The sequence below is a fragment of the Dermacentor variabilis genome, chromosome 2 (genome assembly GCF_050947875.1).
Source record: "Dermacentor variabilis isolate Ectoservices chromosome 2, ASM5094787v1, whole genome shotgun sequence".
Lineage (NCBI taxonomy): Eukaryota > Metazoa > Arthropoda > Arachnida > Ixodida > Ixodidae > Dermacentor > Dermacentor variabilis.
Genome location: NC_134569.1, coordinates 148,885,199 through 148,906,132, shown reverse-complemented (window position 1 = coordinate 148,906,132; position 20,934 = coordinate 148,885,199). Strand labels below are relative to the sequence as shown.

The window sequence follows — 20,934 nt, the reverse complement described above, 5'->3', positions numbered from 1 at the left end:
AGCTGCTTCCGTTGCTGTTTTCTTCTCCGGGGTCCGCTGCACCCCTGAGGGGGCCAGGGTCACCCTGGCTGAGGCGTTGGTCTGCAGGGTCTTCTTGTAGTGTTGCTGGGAAGACGATGAAGGAGGGCGCTTCTTCGGGAGGTGCACCGATGCCTCGCGGGATCGGGACCGAGACTTGGAGCTGGTCCGGAACTTTAGACGGGATGTCGAATGGGCCTCCGACCGTGCTTGTCCGGTCTCCTTCGTTAGCAAGCGTGACGTTCAGGGCTCCGCCGTATCTGTGGTTGTTGTCGGGGCGCTGGAGGTTTGGAGTTCTTCCTGCTCTTTGTCGAGAGCTTTCCGCACCCAAGCCTTCTTCAGTGTCTGCCTAGCACGCCGCGGGCAATTTGGATCCGTTGTAGGGTGGATCCCGTCACAGGATCTGCGGTGTGAGGTGCACAAATGCGACGGGGTGGGGTTGTCAGTCCCTCACGTCGCACAAATGAGCGCGTGTGGCGTAGAACAGTAATCAGCTCAATGGCCGAGCTTGTGAAATACCTTGCAAACCAGTTGGCTGGGGCGATGAAGGTAGCAGCGGAGTTCTGCACCATAGACACGCACGTAGCGAGGCACTTTAAGTCATTAAGAAGCAACGTTCGTCTCACTCGTCATTCGTGCTTGAAGTATCTGAGTTTCAAGAGCCAAAAGGGGGGAGGGTCATCCACCAGCTTGAAAGACGGCGTACCGGGCAAAAGACCAAGAACAATTCCATTGCATGAGTTGTCTGGTGCCGCACAATATGTTATGATGGGATAGACCCGCTGATGAAGGTTCAGCTCCCTCACCTTGTACAATGCGACTGCGACATATGACTGGAGTGTGCTGATGATTGCCAAGTTCTGCTGAGGTCGCAGTCGGAATATGTTGTCCTCATCATCCTGGGTGGTCAAGCCGGCTAAACACAATAGAGCACTAGCGAGTTCTGGGCGCGTCCACTTATCTAGACAAAGTCCTCCGTGAGGCAGCAGAATTATCTTTTCATCGTGCAAGGGAAGTCGAGGTAGGTTCTGATTCGACTGCGCTTGCGCACGGTAAGCTTTGAGGCGTCCGGAATGCCCAAGATGTTCTCGAAGGATTGCGTCTTGGTGTGCATTTGATGGACGCGTCGCTTATGTATTACTGTCTTCCAACAGCCATCTGCGTCGTGGTCAGTTTTGTCGTCGTAAATGATCAGGACAGCATCTTACTCCATGCTTTTCCCGGTCGGAGTGTCCAGCTCTCGTTGTTGGGAGGGAAAATCGGCGACGATGGGATCGGCGGCCACTCCCGCGGTATCCAACTCGGGCGTCTTCGTTGTTGTCGATGAACGCGCGGCGGCGTTCTCCGTTGCCGATGGCGTCTCCTGCTGGTTGGTAAATGACGTTACGGTAGATAAATGCTCCATCAAAACAGAGCGGCGAATTGGCCGAAGTCCCTTTGCACGCCCGTTTAGAACATGGGCCTCGGAAGAGCTGGTTGCTTGGCACTCTTGGCTCATGGTGCAGAAAACGCGCCAAGGCGGCTGTGGTCCCGGCAGGCACAACCGTGTTGGAACTGCTTCGGAGCTGTAGAGGCGCGGGGAGCGGCAAAAAATAAACTCACGGCATGCAAGATTGGTGTCAGCTTTCGAGAAACGCGGCAACTTGTAGTATCGCAGGCGAGTGGGCGCTGCGGGACGCGCCGTAGTCAGGCGTCCACCCACCATGGTTGCCGAAACGCGTCGTAGAGGTGGGAGAAACGTGGCGTCTGCTCCGAAAATCCAGGGCCGGGAAGGATAGAGCCCGAAAACTCCACCAATGGCCTCACCGAACGTTTCAACCGCACACTCACCGACATGCTTTCCATGTACGTTTCTGATGATCACCCCGATTGGGACGTCGCCCTTCCGTTCGTCACATTTGCATATATATATATATATATATATATACAACTCATCGCATGATGACAGCCGGCTACTCTCCCTTTGGCCGCCATTCCCTTCTTATCCCTTCTTATCCTTTGACGCCTTGCACCCTTCTGATCTGGCGTCCACGTCCATGACTTCGTCTGCGCAAGATGCTATCACGCTTGCGCTCGTCGCGCACATAGTAGCCCGCGCTCGGCTCTCGTCATCGCAGACTGCACAACAAAAGTCCATTTAGGATCGTCGACTCCGGGACACTGCTTTCTCACCGGGTTCTCTAGCACTTCTCTGGCTCCCATATCGTCAGTTGGCCTCTGTGAAAAGTTAATGTCGCGGTATGTCGGGCCCTACCGCGTGCTGCGCCAGGTGACTCCTGTCACCTATGAGATAACTCCCATTGCATCCACTTCCATCGACTGCCACACCACGAAGTGACATGGTACATGTTTTCTGTCACAAGCATTACAACTGTGATAACACCTTTTGACCACAACCAGCAACGGGACAGTGCTTCACCGGCCGGGGATAATGTCACGAACGGTGGTGAAAAAAAAGCGTTGTAAGGGGCGGGGTCAGAGTTTCTCCTGGCGTACTAAAAAACCTGCTGAAAGCTGTGTGCCCTCTGCAGACTTGACTAGCCAAGTGCTAGCCGTTTACTGTCGATTAAATACTCCCCGTAACAAAATAAATGAAGAAAGTAGTACGAGTGGTTGGAATGCTAAGAAGGTTTTGCAACTGTCAATCGGGAATGGGGAGAGCCTCTCTTCTAATGATTTATAAAATGTACGTACGGTCAATTTTTGAATTTGAATGTGTTCTATATTCAGCTGCCCCGGCATATAAACTACGTCCCCTTGTTCTTCTGGAACGAGGAGGTTTCCGCTTGTGCCTTGTTTTACCAAAGTTATTTGCCAACAGTGTATTATATATACCTAGAAACTGATTTACCGTCTCTTTTGTGCAGATTTCGGTTATCAATGGTCCAAACATTACTAAAGATGTATGAATTTCTATAAAATTACCAATGGTTTTTATTTCTCAACCTTGTATGTTCGGCAACCTGCAGTATTCGTTTCCACAATGCTCAGATCATCTTTGTTCGGGCATTTTTTGGTCCCCTAGATGTACCATTATGTGAGTTCCTTTTTATTGGCAGTGAGAGACAGAATCCACAGATTATGTTTGATGATATATACCCAAACAACGCAAATCACCTGTCTTACAATATATGAAATGGTATGTTACAAAAACACTTATCGAAGCGAAAAATAAACGCTGTCGTAGCGACGATACATCGCAAACCGAAGAAAAATCTAAAAATCTCGAATTGGAATTTTCTCTACCGCTTTTGACTGGTAGTTATCTTTAAGACTTATTGGCTACGTGCCAGTACTATTAGCTGAGTTTGTGGCGGTTAAATTGGTTATACGAAAACAGAACTCATCAATTTCGGAAGTTGCAATAATAACGGATTCTTTATCTTTATGTTCAGCTGTCACTAGAAATAGTGGCTCACATATTGCACGTACATTTCAGTGTTTAGTACCTTCTCAATTAAAACTGATTAGATTGGTATGGCTGCCTGATTATAAAGGATTAGTTAGCAAATATTTACCAGACAACTTGGCGAGAGCTGCCATTGCTTCAAGTACCTGCTTTCATAACTGCTGCTAGGTTCAGAAGACGAGCAATCATGCAAAATTCTTGGAACCTATCATTTTAACTGGTTACCGACACCTCCTATTTCCTTGGAACAGAAACTTCTGCCGTAATAGAAAAGTTGAAGTCCTGCTGACAAAATACAGACGCCGAATACCCGCATTAAACTATTATCTGCATCGATCTGGTCTGGCGCCCTCCTCCTTGTGCTGATACTGCGGTGAAGACAAAACAATAGAACACCTCTTCCTGTCATGCCGCCGTTTTCGCGCATTAGGAAAACACACTTCAGAAGCAAAATTGCATAGTGCAGGATTCAATATAGCGATTCCTGATATTATATCTCTGGGAGCCTCTACTCTGGGACATAGGGAAGTTGGTGTAGCGGTTGTGGGGTTTACAATTGAATCAGGACAATTTACTCGCTAATTTCTCAAAATTGATTTGACTTCATTCCTTTAGCCATACAACATTTCTCAATAGTGATTCTCTTCAGACTCCGATAATCTTTTTTTTTTTTCTTAAATCACGCCATTCATGGCCAATTCCCTATAGTGGGTTTGAGGCACTATCGGAGGCAAGCGAACAAGCAAGCAAAACAAAAGAAGTGTGCCGCGCGGGCGCCTGCTCTCGCGTCTCGCACCAGTTCGTGACGAGAGCAACCGCCGGTTCGATCATCATCATCATCATCATCGGTCCGCCCGTCGCCATTTTCAACCGCGAAGCGTCCCGCGAACGACGCGTCTCCCCGCCCGTCCCCCTGAGATCCCTTCCTTCTCTCTCTACCGGACTCGCAGCTCCTGGGCCACTGTGTTCAGGCCTTACGGCGGCAGCTCTCCGTCGCAGCTTCTGTCGCGTCTTTCGGCCAAGACCGCAGCTTCTCATCGGACAAGCCTCCCGGCGCTCTTCCTAAGCCTCGCGTCGTAAACCATCTCCTGAAGCCTCCTCGTCGGTAAGCCATGGACGCAGCTATGCCGTCTCAGCAGAAGGGTTCGCAGGTGAGCCATATGCATTTCCCCTCTTTTGCCATGGAAGTCCCGCCACGCCTAAGCACGTTATATGGAACACCTGTACTTGCATTGGCACTAAAGGCGCATTGATCGCCTGCTGTCCCCTTTTTTCATAGTCTTCTCGTAAGAACGAGGCAGTAGTACAGTTACTATTTCTATTTTTATATAATTCTTATTGGAGCGACCAGTCGCTATACTTTAGCCTGCCCGAGTTTGTGAGTGGACTAGAGCGTTGATGGCTAGAGTGAGCTCTGGAAGGCGCGTCCTTGAGGGCTCCTTAAGTTGACCTTCAACGGTTGTTTACACGAGACTTAAACGGTTGAAATTCAAAGTAAGTGGTTCGTCAACTGCTCTAAAATGTTACAGCTATTACTTGGGAGAATTTACATATTGGGGAAAATTTAGTCCACTTTGAGAGTGGTCTTTTCCGTTATGCACGGTATATGTTTTTGGCCTAGTGCACGGGTAAAGGCACCGTTTCTGCAGCGTTTACTTTGAGCTTGCGTAAATGTAGCTGTACTTGTCAATCCAAAGGAGTTTCACGACATTCTGTTCTTCATTTTGGCCACAATAATATTGCACACGTCGCTGTTATAGGCTATTGACTAGCATAGCCTGTTGTCGGGAACATCGATCTAAACCAGTGGCGCTAGCTTTCTTTTTAGTATTATGACTTTAATTAGCTACACTACTTTGCTTCACACTGGTGAGAGCTAGGAACGCTAGGTTTTAGTTTAAAGCTTTTCTAGTTTTAGGGCTAACCTTTGCTTCGCGTTCCTTCATATATGAGGACATTGTGCGTTCTTCTCATGATTTTTTTTCCCGTAAGCCGCAAGGAGTCGTCGTTTGCTTGCTTGGTAGAGGTTTTAACCATCTACATTCCTTAACCCTCTCAGAAGGGTTCAGGTCATCCTTAACCCTCTTAGAAGGGTTCAGGCCTTCCAAACGTGGCGGTACTGCTAGTGGCCATCGGAGTACGCGGGCAGTAAAAGCAGCCGGTGAATGAACAGATTTCGAGCCATTTGTGGCGTTCGTTTCGATGAATTGCAGTGAAAACGGCGCCGCTAAGTTTCTCCATGCATACATTTATATATATATATATATATATATATATATATATATATATATATATATATATATATATATATATATATATATATGGGGGGTTTCTTCAAAGTTCAGCACCCAGGACCCGACGTAACATACGCAGGAAAGAGACGATGAACATTTTGGAAGACGTTTTAACGTTTACGGCTGGTGGACCAGCCTTCGTTACTGTACTCTGACGACGGCTGGTCCACCCGGCGAAAACGTTAATAAATACGTCTTCCAAAAGGTTCGTCATCTCTTTCTTGGGTGTGTGTATATATATATATATATATATATATATATATATATATATATATATATATATATATATATATATAAAGGTATTTCCGCTGGCACGTTGACGAAATTTCAAAGATGGCCTGTGTCAGATGGCACAATTTGAGCTCGTTAGCCGATCTACACGGACAGCCGGGTATTACTTGCACATAAAATTGACATTCATAATAAACTAATTAACGAAATCTTCCTAATTAAGTTTTGAACTAATTACCACATGGCACATATTGCAATTCACGAATGTTAGCGCGTGAGACTGCAAGACATATCTACTCCAAAAAAGAATCATGCGGGTGGCACCATTTACGAAATATGCTCCGTCAAACTTGCGACAAAAATGCAGTGTCGTTCCACTTACTTTCTTAACGAAACGTCGTTTTACGCGCTGAAGCACAAAAGTAGCTGCAACTCCAACGCACTTATCCGCAAGTTTCGGGAATTAATACTTTGAAACTGGTGTGATCTTCAGAACTCGTTCCTAGTGGATCCGCCTTCCGAACTCCCCGGCTAGAATTTGTAAATTGCGTTAGGGGACTTATAAGCGTGCTACGCAAGATGCGCAAGGAGAAAAGACGACAGGACAGAGCCCAGACTACCAAGTTTATTTCATGAAACGACGGAAAGCCTTTCTATAGGCAACCTAAAATCACATGCGTTCAGTGTCCAGCGCACGTGAAAGTCTGCTTCAAAGATACAAGGAATGGAGCCCTACGGCGAAGGAAAGGAATAAGAAGTCAATTCAAGTTATCACGTACGTGCACAATGTCTCCCACAATGTCAAGAAGGTCGCGAGAAGGTACGGCTTGAATGTGGTGCTTTCAGTGCCTTGAAAGTTAGGGCAGATTTTGCTCGCTGATGTTCAAACAGAAAAAAGTGTGCGTGCGCAAAGAAGCATGCAACATTGTTTCATGAATTGTGTATCCGCTGTTGTTTACCGTATTCCTTCATCTTGTGGGGGTGTGTACATTGGGCAAACGAGGCACTGCATCAATGATCGCACGCGCGAGCACAGTCTGGCTGCAAGGAGTAACGATGATCGGCATTTAGCTGTCCATTGCAGTAGTTGCGGCTGCTCACCGCAGTTCCACCAAATCGGGGTCATGGCAAAATCACGTGATGAGACGGAAAGGGAAATCATTGAAGCTTTCTTCATCAGGCAACAGAGGGACAAGTGCGTAGGCACGCCTTCGATTTTACTCTCAAACAGGGAAGTCGCTTCTCTCGATAGCTACGTATCTGTTTTATTATTTTGCATTCCTCTGGTCGTGTTGTTTTCACCATTCTCTGCTCTACTGTTATGGGCGTCGGTTATTGTTGACTTTGCGTATGCTTTCCGTGAAATGGTTCTTGTTGGTTTCCTTTCTTTTCGTTTTTACTGCGTACTCTATTGTCTTTCTTCCTTTTTTGGTTTATTTTGATTTTGCTTTTGGTGCTTTTTAAAATGGTCTTTGATCATCATCATCAGCAGCAGCAGCCTGTTTTATGTCCACTGCAGGACGAAGGCCTCTTCCTCAGATTTCCAATTACCCCTGTCCTGTGCCAACCGATTCCAACTAGCGCCCGCGAATTTACTAATTTCATCGCCCCACCTAGTCTGCTGCCGTCCTCAACTGCGTTGCCCTTCTCTTGGCATCCATTCTGCAACCCTAATGGTTCAGCGGTTACCTAACCGGCGCATTACATGACCTGCCCAGCTCCATTTTTTTCTCTTGGTGTCAATTAGAATATCGTCTATACCCGTTTGCTCTCTGATCCAAATCCGCTCTCTTTGTGTCTCTTAACGTTATGCCGAGCAACCTTCGTTCTATCGCTCTTTGCGTGGTTCTTAACTTGTTCTCAACCTTTTTTATCAGTCTCCAAGCCTATGCCCCATATGTCAGCACTGGTAACTTGTGCAAAATTCGCAGAACATTTATAATTCAAGACTGAACCAATCAACCCGCTAGAGAGTATTATTGCAATATGGTGCCTAAGGTAATTAGTTAAACATTGGGCGAATTTTTGCTCATTTTTCGATTATCCGATTCAGTTTTCCTGCAAGTGATGTCCACCTCTTCGATATACATATATGGGCTAGAATTGTACTATTTGCCAAAGGCATTCTCTCTTTTCTTTTCATCTTTGATAGCGTTCCCTGAAACACCCAGTATATTGTATAGCATACATCGAGCACATTTATGTTCTTACGGTCAGGAGCGCATGGAACAGCATCTTGCTTTTTTTTTGTAAGACTAGCACATACGTTAATGTTGGCAGGCACGGAAGCAAGCTCTGCGTGTCCATCCCGCGTCATATGACCACTGGGAGTCGTAATGGAGCCGTGGGAAACAACAATTTTCCCTAATGAATCTGTCACGAGACTCCGCGCAGACGTTTTGTTTTTGTCCACGGCGACAGCTTTGGCAAGCGTTCTAGCTTTAGAAGCCTGTCATCTCGCTTGCAACGATAAATAATAAATGTAATTATTAAATTGCATTTATTGCCACCCACCGCGGTGGTATAGCGGATGTGGCGATGCGCTGCTAAGCACGAGTTCGTGGGATCAAATCCCGGCCCCGGTGGCCTCATTTCCATGGGGTCGCAAAGAAAAGAAAAAAAAAACGCACATGCGCACGCTGTGTATTGGTTGCACGTTAAAGATCACCAGGTCGTCAAAATAATTTACGCAGTCTCTCCACTACGGCGTGCCTCGCATTCATATCCTGTTTCTGGCATGTAAAACCCCGGAATATTGTTACGAAAGATGTTTATTTACAGAGTAAAACGAGGTCCAGGAGGAAGCCACAGGCACGGCCTAGCCGGCGCAGATTACCCCGAGACAACGCGCGCACCCCCTACTTCCTCTTTCGCGGCTTCAGTCGCTCAGTATTGCTACAATATGATTTAATTTGTTACTCTGATCATAAGGTAACATTTGGAATAATAATCAATGCCAATTACATCACTGAAAGAAAAATAACAATGGGGACATACATGATTTACTAATACATCTTCGCAGTGCAAAGGAAAAAAGTTAGCTCAAAAACAAGCGACTGGTCCACTTACTTCTTGCCCGCTCCGCATAAATGAAAGAGCAACAACCAAATAAATCCGGCGTTCCAGATAACACTTCTCCAAGTGGCTTGTCCCACGTAAAAAGAACGCTTGCTCCAGATTAGATACTAATAATGCCGCATAATCGGCCTAGTATCAGTAGTCTCAGGTGTGCATACAAGAAAACTGCTGTTTTCAAGACTCCTTGTCAGGCCGATCGTACGTTATGAATGGCGTCAGATGTCCTGTATAACAGCAAGGCTAGCGCTTAAGCTCATTGTATAGTGTCTAGGTCAATTTTCATTCACGTCAACCTTATAGCTTTATACCTAACGAAGAACAATGACAGGATGCGCAAGACCCCGTGGCAGTTGCTGAAAGTTAAGAAAAAGAGCAATGGTCGCACCTAAGACGTGAAAATGCATACCTTCGCGAAAAGTATCTATAGTCAGAGTACAGTCCGATGGCAGGCGTGGTACCTACTTGTTGAGAGCGGCTTCGAAAACGTTCGACAGAGGCCGCACTTCTCAGTAGCCCCTTTGGGGAGAATGCACACCGCCTCGCGACTTCGCGTGGCGCATGATCCCAGTTTGTACAAGTTCAACTTTTCTTTTGTGACCCACTGACAGCAGCCAGGGGCGAAAGAATCGGCACGAGGGACCAACCCGAACAAAGGCCGGTCACCCATCTTTGTGATCCTGCTTCTCTCGCTCATTCCGGTCATGTTCGGCAGCGCTCTGGTCATCCGCTACGTAACACGGGGCCCACGGGTTGTGCGCAACGAAGTGGGGCCTACCACAGTGGCACCTACCAACGCGGCAGTCGCAATCCCCATAACTGCGACCCCATTACCCTGGTCACCACCTACGTCATCGGAATCCAATATTACGCAACACCATGTCATCGTACCCGACGTTGCCGAAACCACCGTTGCGGAAACCACTGTTGCGGAAACCACTGTTGCGGAAACCACTGTTGCGGAAACCACTGTTGCGGAAACCACTGTTGCGGAAACCACTGTTGCGGAAACCACTGTTGCGGAAACCACTGTTGCGGAAACCCACGATGCGGAAGTTGATCTGACCGTGCCGTACAAGCCGAAGCCGGGCAATGCAGTCCATACCGGAGATCTGCCAGGAGACATCACGCCGGAGGGTTACGAGGTCACGATTACCCTGAACGGTGAGAGCAACATTCGTAATGCATAATGGCGCGGGTGGAGTTGCAGAGGCGAAATTACAAACAACCACTGCTGCGCGCGCCGGTGCTACCGGTTAGTATGTTTGGTATTGGAAAAGATCTTCCAAAGGGAAAAAGCCTAACTGTGCTGGGGAGACCACATAGCTAGGCCTCGAAGGAGATGTTCCTGTCATGAGAAACCATTCTCTGTCACTCCATTGTTCAATTACAACTCCACTTTGCCATGCGCGTAACGCCGCGGTCGTCTACAAGCCTTGGTGATCATTGCAGCCTCCGAAATGCTCGGACGCGCGCCAACGCTGTCTCCATGACGCCCGAAACATTGCCCATATTGCAAAGCCCGAAACTTTGACGATAGCCTATACAATGTTTTTATATCGCGAGAAATGCTGGGAAAGCTAGCGAGACTTTCTGCAGAGGCTGCGTTGGTTGTTCGTGCCAGCACCTTGGTGAAACCGTTTTAACGCGAGTGGCATCCGTTCCTTACTTCAGCCCTTTTGAGTCTACCTATCAAGCCTCTTATACGCCGCCAAAGTGACCCTTGGCGAAACCGTTTTAACGCGAACGGCATCCTTTCCTTACTTCAGCCCTTTTGAGTCTACCTATCTAGCCTCTTATACGCCGACAAAGTGACCCTTGGCGAAATCGTTTTAACGCGAGCGGCATCCTTTCCTTACTTAAGCCCTTTTGAGTCTACCTATCTAGCCTCTTATACGCCGACAAAGTGACCCTTGGCGAAACCGTTTTAACGCGAGCGACATCCTTTCCTTACTTCAGCCCTTTTGAGTCTACCTATCTAGCCTCTTATACGCCGACAAAGCGACCCTTGGCGAAACCGTTTTAACGCGAGCGACATCCTTTCCTTACTTCAGCCCTTTTCAGTCTACCTATCTAGTCTCTTATACGCCGGCAAAGTGACCCTTGACGAAACCGTTTTAACGCGAGCGGCATCCTTTCCTTACTTCAGCCCTTTTGAGTCTACCTATCTAGCCTCTTATACGCCGACAAGATGACCCTTGGCGAAACCGTTTTAACGCGAACGACATCCTTTCCTTACTTCAGCCCTTCTGAGTCTACCTATCTAGCCTCTTATACGCCGACAAAGTGACCCTTGGCGAAACCGTTTTAACGCGAGCGACATCCTTTCCTTACTTCAGCCCTTTTGAGTCTACCTATCTAGCCTCTTATACGCCGACAAAGTGACCCTTGGCGAAACCGTTTTAACGCGAGCGACATCCTATCCTTACTACAGCCCTTTTGAGTCTACCTATCTAGCCTCTTATACGCCGACAAAGTGACCCTTGGCGAAACCGTTTTAACGCGAGCGGCATCCTTTCCTTACTTCAGCCCTTTTGAGTCTACCTATCTAGCCTCTTATACGCCGACAAAGCGACCCTTGGCGAAACCGTTTTAACGCGAGCGGCATCCTTTCCTTACTTCAGCCCTTTTGAGTCTACCTATCTAGCCTCTTATACGCCGACAAAGTGACCCTTGGCTGAACCGTTTTAACGCGAGCGGCATCCTTTCCTTACTTCAGCCCTTTTGAGTCTACCTATCTAGGCTCTTATACGCCGACGAGATGACCCTTGGCGAAACCGTTTTAACGCGAGCGGCATCCTTTCCTTACTTCAGCCCTTTTGAGTCTACCTCTCTAGCCTCTTATACGCCGACAAAGTGACCCTTGACGAAACCGTTTTAACGCGAGCGACATCCTTTCCTTACTTCAGCCCTTTTGAGTCTACCTATCTAGCCTCTTATACGCCGACAAAGTGACCCTTGGTGAAACCGTTTTAACGCGAGCGGCATCCTTTCCTTACTTAAGCCCTTTTGAGTCTACCTATCTAGACTCTTATACGCCGACAAAGTGACCCTTGGCGAAACCGTTTCAACGCGAGCGGCATCCTTTCCTTACTTCAGCCCTATTGAGTCTACCTATCTAGCCTCTTATACGCCGACAAAGCGAGCCTTGGCGAAACCGTTTTAACGCGAGCGACATCCTTTCCTTACTTCAGCCCTTTTGAGTCTACCTATCTAGCCTCTTATACGCCGACAAGATGACCCTTGGCGAAACCGTTTTAACGCGAGCGACATCCTTTCCTTACTTCAGCCCTTTTGAGTCTACCTATCTAGCCTCTTATACGCCGACAAAGTGACCCTTGGCGAAACCGTTTTAACATGCGGCATCCTTTCCTTACTTCAGCCGTTTTGAGTCTACCTATCTAGCCTCTTATACGCCGACAAAGTGACCCTTGGCGAAACCGTTTTAACGCGAGCGACATCCTTTCCTTACTTCAGCCCTTTTGAGTCTACCTATCTTGCCCCTTATACGCCGACAAGATGACCCTTGGCGAAACCGTTTTAACGCGAGCAACATCCTTTCCTTACTTCAGCCCTTTTGAGTCTACCTCTCTAGCCTCTTATACGCCGACAAAGTGACCCTTGGCGAAACCGTTTTAACGCGAGCGACATCCTTTCCTTACTTCAGCCCTTTTGAGTCTCCCTATCTAGCCTCTTATACGCCGACAAAGTAACCCTTGGCGAAACCGTTTTAACGCGAACGGCATCCTTTCCTTACTTCAGCCCTTTTCAGTCTACCTATCTACCTCTTATACGCCGACAAAGTGACCCTTGGCTGAACCGTTTTAACGCGAGCGGCATCTTTTCCTTACTTCAGCCCTTTTGAGTCTACCTATCTAGCCTCTTATACGCCGACGAGAGCGGCATCCTTTCCTTACTTCAGCCCTTTTGAGTCTACCTCTCTAGCCTCTTATACACCGACAAAGTGACCCTTGACGAAACCGTTTTAACGCGAGCGACATCCTTTCCTTACTTCAGCCCTTTTGAGTCTACCTATCTAGCCTCTTATACGCCGACGAGAGCGGCATCCTTTCCTTACTTCAGCCCTTTTGAGTCTACCTATCTAGCCTCTTATACGCCGACAAAGTGACCCTAGGCGAAACCGTTTTAACGCGAGCGACATCCCTTCCTAACTTCAGCCCTATTGAGTCTACCTATCTAGCCCCTTATACGCCGACAAGATGACCCTTGGCGAAACCGTTTTAACGCGAGCGGCATCTTTTCCTTGCTTCAGCCCTTTTGAGTCTACCTATCTAGCCTCTTATACGCCGACAAAGTAACCCTTGGCGAAACCGTTCTAACGCGAGCGACATCCTTTACTTACTTCAGCCCTTTTGAGTCTACCTATCTAGCCTCTTATACGCCGACAAAGTGACCCTTGGCGAAACCGTTTTAACGCGAGCGACATCCTTTCCTTACTTCAGCCGTTTTGAGTCTACGTATCTAGCCTCTTATACGCCGACAAAGTGACCCTTGGCGAAACCGTTTTAACGCGAGCGGCATCCTTTCCTTACTTCAGCCCTTTTGAGTCTACCTATGTAGCCTCTTATACGCCGACAAAGTGACCCTTGGTGAAACCGTTTTAACGCGAGCGGCATCATTTCCTTACTTCAGCCCTCTTGAGTCTACCTATCTAGCCTCTTATACGACGACAAAGTGACCCTTGGCGAAACCGTTTTAACGCGAGCGACATCCTTTCCTTACATCAGTTCTTTTGAGTCTACCTATCTAGCCTCTTATACGCCGACGAGATGACCCTTGGCGAAACCGTTTTAGCGCGAGCGGCATCCTTTCCTTACATCAGCCCTTTTGAGTCTACCTCTCTAGCCTCTTATACGCCGACAATGTAACCCTTGGCGAAACCGTTTTAACGCGAGCGGCATCCTTTCCTTACTTCAGCCCTTTTGAGTCTACCTATCTAGCCTCTTATACGCCGACAAAGTGACCCTTGGCGAAACCGTTTTAACGCGAGCGACATCCCTTCCTAACTTCAGCCCTATTGAGTCTACCTATCTAGCCCCTTATACGCGGACAAGATGACACTTGGCGAAACCGTTTTAACGCGAGCGGCATCCTTTCCTTACTTCAGCCCTTTTGAGTCTACCTATCTAGCCTCTTATACGACGACAAAGTGACCCTTGGCGAAACCGTTTTAACGCGAGCGATATCCTTTCCTTACTTCAGCCCTTTTGAGTCTACCTATCTAGCCTCTTATACGCCGACAAAGTGACCCTTGGTGAAACCGTTTTAACGCGAGCAACATCCTTTCCTTACTTCAGCCCTTGAGTCTACCTATCGAGCCTCTTATACGCCGACAAAGTGACCCTTGGCGAAACCGGTTTAACGCGAGCGACATCCTTTCCTTACTTCAGCCCTTTTGAGTCTACCTATCTAGCCTCTTATACGCCGACAAAGCGACCCTTGGCGAAACCGTTTTAACGCGAGCGACATCCTTTCCTTACTTCAGCCCTTTTGAGTCTACCTATCTAGCCTCTTATACGCCGACAAGATGACCCTTGGCGAAACTGTTTTAACGCGAGCGACATCCTTTCCTGACTTCAGCCCTTTTGAGTCTACCTATCTAGCCTCTTATACGCCGACAAAGTGACCCTTGGGGAAACCCTTTTAACGCGAGCGACATCCTTTCCTTACTTGAGCCCTTTTGAGTCTACCTATCTAGCCTCTTATACGCCGACAAGATGACCCTTGGCGAAACCCTTTTAACGCGAGCGACATCCTTTCCTTACTTGAGCCCTTTTGAGTCTACCTATCTAGCCTCTTATACGCCGACAAGATGACCCTTGCCGAAACCGTTTTAACGCGAGCGGCATCCTTTCCTTACTTCAGCCCTTTTGAGTCTACCTATCTGGCCTCTTATACGCCGACAAAGTGACCCTTGGCGAAACCGGTTTAACGCGAGCGACATCCTTTCCTTACTTCAGCCCTTTTGAGTCTACCTATCTAGCCTCTTATACGCCGACAAGATGACCCTTGGCGAAACTGTTTTAACGCGAGCGACATCCTTTCCTTACTTCAGCCCTTTTGAGTCTACCTATCTAGCCTCTTATACGCCGACAAAGTGACCCTTGGGGAAACCGTTTTAACGCGAGCGACATCCTTTCCTTACTTGAGCCCTTTTGAGTCTACCTATCTAGGCTCTTATACGCCGACAAGATGACCCTTGGCGAAACCGTTTTAACGCGAGCGGCATCCTTTCGTTACTTCAGCCCTTTTGAGTCTACCTATCTGGCCTCTTATACGCCGACAAAGTGACCCTTGGCGAAACCGGTTTAACGCGAGCGACATCCTTTCCTTACTTCAGCCCTTTTGAGTCTACCTATCTAGCCTCTTATACGCCGACAAAGCGACCCTTGGCGAAACCGTTTTAACGCGAGCGACATCCTTTCCTTACTTCAGCCCTTTTGAGCCTACCTATCTAGCCTCTTATACGCCGACAAGATGACCCTTCGCGAAACTGTTTTAACGCGAGCGACATCCTTTCCTTACTTCAGCCCTTTTGAGTCTACCTATCTAGCCTCTTATACGCCGACAAAGTGGCCCTTGGGGAAACCGTTTTAACGCGAGCGACATCCTTTCCTTACTTCAGCCCTTTTGAGTCTACCTATCTAGCCTCTTATACGCCGACAAAGTGACCCTTGGGGAAACCGGTTTAACGCGAGCGACATCCTTTCCTTACTTCAGCCCTTTTGAGTCTACCTATCTAGCCTCTTATACGCCGACAAGGTGACCCTTGGCGAAACCGTTTTAACGCGAGCGACATCCTTTCCTTACTTCAGCCCTTTTGAGTCTACCTATCTAGCCTCTTATACGCCGACAAAGTGACCCTTGGTGAAACCGGTTTAACGTGAGCGACATCCTTTCCTTATTTCAGCCCTTTTGAGTCTACCTATCTAGCCTCTTATACGCCGACAAGATGACCCTGGGCGAAACTGTTTTAACGCGAGCGACATCCTTTCCTTACTTCAGCCCTTTTGAGTCTACCTATCTTACCTCTTATACGCCGACAAGATGACCCTTGGCGAAACTGTTTTAACGCGAGCGACATCCTTTCCTTACTTCAGCCCTTTTGAGTCTACCTATCTTACCTCTTATACGCCGACAAAGCGACCCTTGGGGAAACCGTTTTAACGCGAGCGACATCCTTTCCTTACTTCAGCCCTTTTGAGTCTACCTATCTAGCCTCTTATACGCCGACAAGATGACCCTTGGCGAAACTGTTTTAACGCGAGCGACATCCTTTCCTTACTTCAGCCCTTGAGTCTACCTATCTAGCCTCTTATACGCCGACAAAGTGACCCTTGGTGAAACCGTTTTAACGCGAGCGACATCCTTTCCTTACGTCAGCCCTTTTGAGTCTACCTATCTAGCCTCTTATACGCCGACAAAGTGACCCTAGGCGAAACCGTTTTAACGCGAGCGACATCCTTTCCTTACTTCAGCCCTTTTGAGTCTACCTATCTAGCCTCTTATACGCCGACAAAGTGACCCTTGGCGAAACCGTTTTAACGCGAGCGGCATCCTTTCCTTACTTTAGCCCTTTTGAGTCTACCTATCTAGCCTCTTATACGCCGACAAAGTGACCCTTGGCGAAACCGTTTTAACGCGAGCGACATCCTTTCCTTACTTCAGCCCTTTTGAGTCTACGTATCTAGCCTCTTATACGCCGACAAAGTGACCCTTGGCGAAACCGTTTTAACGCGAGCGGCATCCTTTCCTTACTTCAGCCCTTTTGAGTCTACCTATGTAGCCTCTTATACGCCGACAAAGTGACCCTTGGTGAAACCGTTTTAACGCGAGCGGCATCATTTCCTTACTTCAGCCCTCTTGAGTCTACCTATCTAGCCTCTTATACGACGACAAAGTGACCCTTGGCGAAACCGTTTTAACGCGAGCGACATCCTTTCCTTACTTCAGCCCTTGAGTCTACCTATCTAGCCTTTTATACGCCGACAAAGTGACCCTTGGTGAAACCGTTTTAACGCGAGCGACATCCTTTCCTTACTTCAGCCCTTTTGAGTCTACCTATCTAGCCTCTTATACGCCGACAAAGTGACCCTAGGCGAAACCGTTTTAACGCGAGCGACATCCTTTCCTTACTTCAGCCCTTTTGAGTCTACCTATCTAGCCTCTTATACGCCGACAAAGTGACCCTTGGCGAAACCGTTTTAACGCGAGCAACATCCTTTCCTTACTTCAGCGCTTTTGAGTCGACCTATCTAGCCTCTTATACGCCGACAAAGTGACCCTTGGCGAAACCATTTTAACGCGAGCGGCATCCTTTCCTTACTTCAGCCCTTTTGAGTCTACCTATCTGGCCTCTTATACGCCGACAAAGTGACCCTTGGCGAAACCGGTTTAACGCGAGCGACATCCTTTCCTTACTTCAGCCCTTTTGAGTCTACCTATCTAGCCTCTTATACGCCGACAAAGCGACCCTTGGCGAAACCGTTTTAACGCGAGCGACATCCTTTCCTTACTTCAGCCCTTTTGAGTCTACCTATCTAGCCTCTTATACGCCGACAAGATGACCCTTGGCGAAACTGTTTTAACGCGAGCGACATCCTTTCCTTACTTCAACCCTTTTGAGTCTACCAATCTAGCCTCTTATACGCCGACAAAGTGACCCTTGGGGAAACCGTTTTAACGCGAGCGACATCCTTTCCTTACTTGAGCCCTTTTGAGTCTACCTATCTAGCCTCTTATACGCCGACAAGATGACCCTTGGCGAAACCGTTTTAACGCGAGCGGCATCCTTTCCTTACTTCAGCCCTTTTGAGTCTACCTATCTGGCCTCTTATACGCCGACAAAGTGACCCTTGGCGAAACCGGTTTAACGCGAGCGACATCCTTTCCTTACTTCAGCCCTTTTGAGTCTACCTATCTAGCCTCTTATACGCCGACAAAGCGACCCTTGGCGAAACCGTTTTAACGCGAGCGACATCCTTTCCTTACTTCAGCCCTTTTGAGTCTACCTATCTAGCCTCTTATACGCCGACAAGATGACCCTTGGCGAAACTGTTTTAACGCGAGCGACATCCTTTCCTTACTTCAGCCCTTTTGAGTCTACCTATCTAGCCTCTTATACGACGACAAAGTCACCCTTGGGGAAACCGTTTTAACGCGAGCGACATCCTTTCCTTACTTGAGCCCTTTTGAGTCTACCTATCTAGCCTCTTATACGCCGACAAGATTACCCTTGGCGAAACCGTTTTAACGCGAGCGGCATCCTTTCCTTACTTCAGTCCTTTTGAGTCTACCTATCTGGCCTCTTATACGCCGACAAAGTGACCCTTGGCGAAACCGGTTTAACACGAGCGACATCCTTTCCGTACTTCAGCCCTTTTGAGTCTACCTATCTAGCCTCTTATACGCCGACAAAGTGACCCTTGGGGAAACCGTTTTAATGCGAGCGACATCCTTTCCTTACTTGAGCCCTTTTGAGTCTACCTATCTAGCCTCTTATACGCCGACAAGATGACCCTTGGCGAAACTGTTTTAACGCGAGCGACATCCTTTCCTTACTTCAGCCCTTTTGAGTCTACCTATCTAGCTTCTTATACGCCGACAAAGTGACCCTTGGGGAAACCGTTTTAACGCGAGCGACATCCTTTCCTTAATTCAGCCCTTTTGAGTCTACCTATCTAGCCTCTTATACGCCGACAAAGTGACGCTTGGCTAAACCGTTTTAACGCGAGCGGCATCCTTTCCTTACATCAGTTCTTTTGAGTCTACCTATCTAGCCTCTTATACACCGACGAGATGACCCTTGGCGAAACCGTTTTAGCGCGAGCGGCATCCTTTCCTTACATCAGCCCTTTTGAGTCTACCTCTCTAGCCTCTTATACGCCGACAAAGTGACCCTTGGCGAAACCGTTTTAACGCGAGCGGCATCCTTTCCTTACTTCAGCCCTTTTGAGTCTACCTATGTAGCCTCTTATACGCCGACAAAGTGACCCTTGGTGAAACCGTTTTAACGCGAGCGGCATCATTTCCTTACTTCAGCCCTCTTGAGTCTACCTATCTAGCCTCTTATACGACGACAAAGTGACCCTTGGCGAAACCCTTTTAACGCGAGCGACATCCTTTCCTTACTTGAGCCCTTTTGAGTCTACCTATCTAGCCTCTTATACGCCGACAAGATGACCCTTGCCGAAACCGTTTTAACGCGAGCGGCATCCTTTCCTTACTTCAGCCCTTTTGAGTCTACCTATCTGGCCTCTTATACGCCGACAAAGTGACCCTTGGCGAAACCGGTTTAACGCGAGCGACATCCTTTCCTTACTTCAGCCCTTTTGAGTCTACCTATCTAGCCTCTTATACGCCGACAAGATGACCCTTGGCGAAACTGTTTTAACGCGAGCGACATCCTTTCCTTACTTCAGCCCTTTTGAGTCTACCTATCTAGCCTCTTATACGCCGACAAAGTGACCCTTGGGGAAACCGTTTTAACGCGAGCGACATCCTTTCCTTACTTGAGCCCTTTTGAGTCTACCTATCTAGGCTCTTATACGCCGACAAGATGACCCTTGGCGAAACCGTTTTAACGCGAGCGGCATCCTTTCGTTACTTCAGCCCTTTTGAGTCTACCTATCTGGCCTCTTATACGCCGACAAAGTGACCCTTGGCGAAACCGGTTTAACGCGAGCGACATCCTTTCCTTACTTCAGCCCTTTTGAGTCTACCTATCTAGCCTCTTATACGCCGACAAAGCGACCCTTGGCGAAACCGTTTTAACGCGAGCGACATCCTTTCCTTACTTCAGCCCTTTTGAGCCTACCTATCTAGCCTCTTATACGCCGACAAGATGACCCTTCGCGAAACTGTTTTAACGCGAGCGACATCCTTTCCTTACTTCAGCCCTTTTGAGTCTACCTATCTAGCCTCTTATACGCCGACAAAGTGGCCCTTGGGGAAACCGTTTTAACGCGAGCGACATCCTTTCCTTACTTCAGCCCTTTTGAGTCTACCTATCTAGCCTCTTATACGCCGACAAAGTGACCCTTGGGGAAACCGGTTTAACGCGAGCGACATCCTTTCCTTACTTCAGCCCTTTTGAGTCTACCTATCTAGCCTCTTATACGCCGACAAGGTGACCCTTGGCGAAACCGTTTTAACGCGAGCGACATCCTTTCCTTACTTCAGCCCTTTTGAGTCTACCTATCTAGCCTCTTATACGCCGACAAAGTGACCCTTGGTGAAACCGGTTTAACGTGAGCGACATCCTTTCCTTATTTCAGCCCTTTTGAGTCTACCTATCTAGCCTCTTATACGCCGACAAGATGACCCTGGGCGAAACTGTTTTAACGCGAGCGACATCCTTTCCTTACTTCAGCCCTTTTGAGTCTACCTATCTTACCTCTTATACGCCGACAAGATGACCCTTGGCGAAACTGTTTTAACGCGAGCGACATCCTTTCCTTACTTCAGCCCTTTTGAGTCTACCTATCTTACCTCTTATACGCCGACAAAGCGACCCTTGGGGAAACCGTTTTAACGCGAGCGACATCCTTTCCTTACTTCAGCCCTTTTGAGTCTACCTATCTAGCCTCTTATACGCCGACAAGATGACCCTTGGCGAAACTGTTTTAACGCGAGCGACATCCTTTCCTTACTTCAGCCCTTGAGTCTACCTATCTAGCCTCTTATACGCCGACAAAGTGACCCTTGGTGAAACCGTTTTAACGCGAGCGACATCCTTTCCTTACGTCAGCCCTTTTGAGTCTACCTATCTAGCCTCTTATACGCCGACAAAGTGACCCTAGGCGAAACCGTTTTAACGCGAGCGACATCCTTTCCTTACTTCAGCCCTTTTGAGTCTACCTATCTAGCCTCTTATACGCCGACAAA

The 20,934-nt window shown here is 48.0% G+C and overlaps 1 protein-coding gene across 6 annotated transcripts in view; it reads left to right on the top strand.

The window, feature by feature from the left end:
* Positions 1 to 4,307: 4,307 nt before the first annotated feature.
* LOC142572837 (uncharacterized) overlaps positions 4,308 to 20,934 on the top strand; it is a 246,432-nt gene continuing 229,805 nt past the window's right edge. For 5 of the 6 annotated variants that reach the window (XM_075682227.1, XM_075682229.1, XM_075682230.1 and 2 more), the window contains exons 1-2: positions 4,308 to 4,578; positions 9,639 to 10,191. In XM_075682227.1, coding sequence (XP_075538342.1) covers positions 4,540 to 4,578; positions 9,639 to 10,191 — 592 coding nt within the window. In that variant the 5' untranslated portion in view covers positions 4,308 to 4,539. The remainder of the gene's footprint in view (positions 4,579 to 9,638; positions 10,192 to 20,934) is intronic. The other variant, XM_075682226.1, reaches the window with a different exon arrangement.